The sequence below is a fragment of the Rhinoraja longicauda genome, chromosome 12 (genome assembly GCF_053455715.1).
Source record: "Rhinoraja longicauda isolate Sanriku21f chromosome 12, sRhiLon1.1, whole genome shotgun sequence".
Taxonomy (NCBI): domain Eukaryota; kingdom Metazoa; phylum Chordata; class Chondrichthyes; order Rajiformes; family Arhynchobatidae; genus Rhinoraja; species Rhinoraja longicauda.
The window spans coordinates 35,395,318-35,401,669 of NC_135964.1; the positions used below are offsets into that span (position 1 = coordinate 35,395,318).

Consider the following 6,352-nt stretch of genomic DNA (forward strand, 5'->3'; position numbering starts at 1 on the left):
CATTTATTGTCAAATACACCATGGTGCAATGAAATTCCTTGTTCGCATGAAGCTTAAAGAGTAAAAAAGTATACCACATTATTAATTGATCAGCAATATATAAATAAATGAATGGTACAAAGATTGTACAGATGTTCCCTGATTTACGATGCTTCAACTTCCGCTATTTTGACTCTTTGCAATGGTGCAAATGGCAGCGGACCTGTAGCGAGGTGCAGCTCATTTCCGGCCACATGATCAGGTGTATTAAATGAATTTCGACGTACGATATTTTTGGTTTGCGATGAGTTTCTCGGAATGTAACCCCATCGGAAGTTGAGGAGCACCTGTAATGTAATCTGAAGTGATGCAAAGCAAAATACTGAAGTGCAATAATGGAATAACCGAATGAGGTGCAGTTAAGAATCGAAGTACATGGCAGCACCTCAGTAAAGCGGTGTGAAAGGAATGAGTGTGTTAGGAGTCTGCTAACAAGCTTTTCTTGGGCTGGACATCTGGGCTTTTAGCTCCTTTATTTCTCCCAGAAGGTAGAAGAAAAAGGGACTATCTTTGACACTACTTCCAACCTTCCTCGTGCAACACATCATGAAAATGGACCGAGGATAGGCACAGAGTTGGAGTAACTCAGTGGGTCATGCAGCATCTCTGGAGAAAAAGGAGGGGTGACGTTTTGGGTCCGGAGCCTTCTTCTGATTGGGTATGCCTAATTTGAGGAAGTTCTCCTTCTCCTCTGTTACTCCAGCACTTTGGTATAAACTAGCATCTGCAATTCCTTTCTACACATGAAAATAATTTGGATGGAAGTGACAGGCCTGTGATAGACTGAACTGTGTTCACCACTCTCTGTAGGTTCAGGTGGTCGAGCAGAACAGTCATACCTGGCTGAGATGCACCCTGTTAACTACTTTCTATAGCGCATCTGTAGAAGTTCAAGAGAATCTATGTGAACATGCTAAATCTTCTCGGACAACACAAGTAAATACACGGATGCTCTTTCTTAATCACTACATCAATTGAAAGGACCGGGTTAGATTCCTGTTAATAGGAACTTGAAGTTGTCAACTATCCATAACGGCAACACCATTGATGAGAACACAGTTAAATTCACCCCTTTGTTTCCTTAGGTCAACAAACCAACTCCTGTGTCCTGCTGAAGTTAAGGGCTGAGTTGTCATTATGACACCATAATGCAAGGTTCCCAACCTCTTTGCTCTACAGTCTCATAGAATGACAATAAGATTGTTGTGGTATCACAATACCAGTGCTACTATCGGTGAACTTAAAGATCAAATTAATGCTGTATTTGGCCCCACAGTCATGGGTACACAGGAAGTAGAGAAGGAGACTGAGAGCACTACCCCAAGGTGCACCAATGTTGAACATTAGGGTGGAGGAAATGTTATGACCGGTTCTGACCAGCTGAGGTCTGCCAATGATAAGTTTCAGAAGCCAGTTTCAGATGGAGGCCTCAATGCCAAGATTCAGAGGTTGAGAGATTATTTTATGATATTCTGGAATTGAAGACTGAACTGTGGTCAAGGAATAACATCCTGCCAGAAGTCTCCTATTTGTCAAGGTGTTTCAGAACTGAATGTGGTCAAGGGAGAAACTCCATCCAAGACCCATGAAATTGCAGTGAATTGTGGACACAGCCCAGACCATCAGGCAAACCAACCTCCCTTTCATTGACTCCATTTATACCTTGCGCTGCCTCAGCAAGGCCAGCACATAATCAACGAAAAGTCGCACCCTGGCCACTCCCACTTCTTCCCTCTCCATCAGGCAAAAGGTATAAAAGTATGAAATGTCACACCTCCACATTCAGGGACAGTTTATTCCCAGCTGTTGTTAGGCAACTGAACCTTTATACCACAACTAGTGAGCAGTCCTGAACTACTATCTACCTCATTGGTGACCCTTTGTCTATATTTGATCGAACTTTACTGGCTTTATCCTGCACTAAACATTATTCCCTTACATGAAGCTGTACACTGTGAATGGCTTGATTGTAATCATGTATTTTCTTTCTGCTGACTGGTTAGCATGCAACAAAAGCTTTTTGCTGTACCTCGGTATACGTGACAATAAACTGACTGAAAGTTGTCCTCCATAGATCTATTTTTCTTGCATAACATTGCAAAAAGATTCTAGATTGCAATTTGAAAGAATCTAGAGATTTCCCATGTTTACTTCAAGTAAAGGTACTTGAAAAATAATTCATTATTAATGAAGAACTCCAGGATATGAATGAAGTATTATTTATATGCAGGAAATAATTCCACCATCTGTATTAATGACAAGGTGTATTCAAACATGTACAAAATGTTTTGTGGATATAATGCACTTGGCTCATATTTTTGCTTGTGATTAAACTTGTGCTGTAAATACAGGATTATAAAAAGTTTATTAAACCAACGTAAGCAGGATTGATTGAAAAAATACTGCATGTAAATAGGCCCTTCGGCCCATGGAGTCCACTCTAATCATCGATCATCCATTCACAAGAGTACAAAATGATCCCACTTTCGTATCCACTTTCTGCACGCTGGGGGCAATTTGTAGAAGCCAATTTGTAGAAGCAAAGCAGCTTGCCTAGGGGATGTGGGAGGAAACCGGAGCATCCGGAAGAAATCCATGTGGTCACAGTGCAAACTACACAGACAGCACCTCAGGTCAGGATTGTACATGGGGCTCTGACACTGTAAGGCAGCAGCTCTGCCAGCTACACCACTGTGCTGCCATATTTATACCTTGCAAGAGGACACTACCTGGAACAAAGCAAAATTCTATTTTAGCATAAGATGCTGGGACTACTTATTTTCAGTTTGAGAAATTCATTCCTTCATTGATCTTCGTCACCTCGAAGAAGTTAAATGTCAATCAAATGGAAGTAGTTTGTGTTGGTGATATGATGTATGAGGAATAAGCTCAACTCTGGTTGGTTATGCTAAAGTTGTGAAGTGGCTGAATAATTCCAATGCAAAAAGTCAGCTTCCCTCCACCTGCCATGGTCCTTTCAAAAAAGGACAACGTTTGATTCTCGGTTATGAATCTACAAGCAAACTTCATTTGAAAAAAATATTCAAGTATACATTAAAAAGCAAAGTGTGACTGCCAAACCTGTAGTACTTTCTTTTAATTTCCTAAATTTAATTTTATTTATAGTGGAAATATTATTTAAGTTTTAATTGAATGTATACACTTCTTAATGTATATTTTTTCTTCTCTTGGAGGAACCTCCAAGTCCACAGCATAATCATTTCAAAGTTGGGATGAAACTGAAGCCGTGGATCGGAAAAACCCTCATCTGATTTGTCCAGCAACTATTAGTGAAGTGAAAGGAGAAGACATTTTTATAACATTTGATGGTTGGAGAGGCGCATTTGACTACTGGTGCAAATATGACTCCCGTGATATTTTTCCAGTGGGGTGGTGTGGCTTGACAGGAGATGGTCTCCAGCCACCTGGAAATAGGGGTAAGTCTTTACACTGAATTTTATGAGGAACATACTTAAAATTTGATGTACTTAATTTTAAAAATTGTACTATTGGAGGACAATGCAGAATATTATGAATGTTGCAGAATATTTTGCACTTTTGTGGTCAACTGGCCAATATTTATACTTCAACCAAAATCTCAGACAGATTATTCTAAACTTTTGTTGTAATGTCAATTGTATGAAAAGTGCTATACAAATAAAGTTGTTATTATTATTATCAGACATCTACATTGACATTACAATGATTCTGATCCCATGGGATGTCACGTAGTTTGCTACAGAAAAACAAAATTATTTTAAATTTAATTTAAACTTATTGTTAGTCATGTTGCTAAAATTGCCACTTTATTGATATTTAACTGTATCTTGACTTTTAAAATTATTTTTATGATACATGTACCAATAACAAGTCCTGAATTGGTAACACTTAAGTTGCCGTTCAGAGCTAATAATGTAGTGAGCTCTGAAAAACAGGAAATTGTAAGATATTTGGCTTGACTCCAAATTCTGAAGTTGATGTCAAACTCGTAGTGTAAAGATGATGAAGCTGACATTTTATGACATGGCAGTTGCAGAAGATAGGTCAGCACACTTCAAGTAAAAGTAATACATCTGCCCAGAGGAAAAAGCTTTGTTCATGCATTGTTGAGTGCAGAGGCAAAGATGGTTGGTCTGGTGCAACTTGTGATCCAGATACAAATTGTTTTGAGAAGTATTCTTTTTCTCTACGTTTTCTGTCCGTGCTTATTTGCATTACATTGAAGTGACATTTTCTATAACGTTCTTTTGATCAATGTCTTTGGAAGTGGACTTTGTATTAAACATATTATTGATATATTGGGAATGGTAACTAGGTATGTTTTCCAAAATATTGGGTTTTATTAATACAGGTGACATTGGGTTTATCACAGAAAACATTTTTGTTTGATTTTAGTTGGCACCTTATGAGTACTCCAGTTTTAAGTAACTTAAAAAAAGATAGTTAAAACTGAACATTGCCCTCTTACCTGTTTAAAACCTGTCTATCCATGGTCCCCTCCAATGCCACGGTGACATCCACAAACTAAAACAACACCTCTTTCACCTACAACCCAACGACATGAATATTGAATTCTCAGGTAACATCCCTCCACCAACATATTGTCTCCTCATCTACCTCACACATACATTTCTTTAGATTCCCCCCAGCACTCCTCGTGCCACCCCCTTCCTCTCCTATGCATCCTCCTCCTGCTCATCTTAGACTCCTACCACCTTGGGGGACCCTATCACCCCCCTCTCTTCCACAGTACCCGCCATCCCGCTTTCTGGTTCTACATTTCACTACTCACCTTGCCTCCTTATCAGATGCTGCCATCTGTAGTCTTTTGTCTACTCCAATTTACCACCTCCAGCCTTACACTTTCTCCACCCTTCTCTCTCCCATTTGACTTGTTGACAATTAACTATTCCTTTCCTGAACCAACCTGTACCTTAAAAATAAGCTAAAGTTACTCCTGCTGGATTAACTCAGCAGGTCAGGCTGTATCACTGGAGAATATGGATAAGCAACTTTTCAGGTCGAGACCCGTCTTCAGTTGACCCGAACCCCACATGACACAACATTGCCTATCCATGTTTTCCAGATCTGCTGCCTGACTCTCTGAGTTACTCCAGTACTTTGTCTTTTTTGATTCCATGTGTCCTCCTGTCACTAACTCGGCTCTTGTCCCACCCCTTCCCCATATCTTTTCTACCAACTCTCTCCCTTCTACACCAGTCTCAGACGAACCTAAAATGTAATCTGTCCATTTTTTTCTCCACAGATGCTACGTAACCTGCTCGAAGGTATTTATTCACAAAATGCTGGAGTAAATTAGCAGGTCATGCAGCATCTCGGGAGAGAAGGAATGGTGACGTATCGGGTCGAGACCCTTCTTCAGACTGAACTTCAGTCTGAAGAAGGGTCTCGACCCGATACGTCACCCATTCCTTCTCTCCCGAGATGCTGCCTGACGTGCTGAGTTACTCCAGCATTTTGTGAATAAATACCTTCGATTTGTACCAGCATCTGCAGTTATTTTCTTATACTACCTAACCTTCTAATTTCTTCCAGCGTATTCTTAGTGCTCAAAATTATAGAATCTGCAACCTCGTGTTTCAATTACCTGTTTATTGGGGAAATATAAACTTTTATATTTATAGTTAAAACCTTTGTAAAAAGTTTAATTGAGTTCCAAAGAAGGTCTTCAATGGGTACAATTAGTAGGACATAGTAATGGTGATTAATTTGATCTGGGGGTGATCTTGTAAGCAAAGGAAATTCAAGGATTTTTTTTTAATGACACTACTGTCGTGGGGTCTATGTTTATACAGAATGTAATCTGCAGTTCATACTATTTTGAGTTATACAGTTTGGAAACAGGCCCTTCGGTCCAACTTGCCCACACCGACCAACATGTCCCATCTACACTAGTCCCCACCTGCCTGTGATTGGCCCATCTATATCTATCTATATATGTTATATATATATATATATCTATATAGTAAAACTCAGATCTTGTATATATATCCGTATCTATCTATCTATCTATATCGTCACAATGGCACCAGTGAGATGAGCTCGCGTGCCCCCCCCCCCGGAATTCAGCGTGTGACGTCACAATGGCCCCGCACGTCTTCAACAGATCAGCTCTCTCTCTCCCCCCCCCCCCCCCCCCCCCCCCCGGACCTTTAACTGATGCCCCCCCCCCCCGGACATTTAACTGATGCGCTTCTCCCCCCCCCCCCCCCCGGACATTTAACTTATGCGCTCCCCCCCCCCCCCCCCCCCCCCGGACCTTTACCTAATGCGCCCACCCCCCCCCCCCCCC

General features: G+C 40.7%; 1 protein-coding gene across 1 annotated transcript in view; it reads left to right on the plus strand.

Moving 5' to 3' along the window:
* The window catches only part of LOC144598899 (sex comb on midleg-like protein 2), a 99,106-nt gene that overhangs the window by 53,324 nt on the left and 39,430 nt on the right, over nucleotides 1–6,352 (plus strand). Inside the window, 2 exon segments of the mRNA XM_078409471.1 lie at nucleotides 3,234–3,276; nucleotides 3,279–3,476. Of these exon segments, the coding sequence (XP_078265597.1) occupies nucleotides 3,234–3,276; nucleotides 3,279–3,476 (241 nt within the window).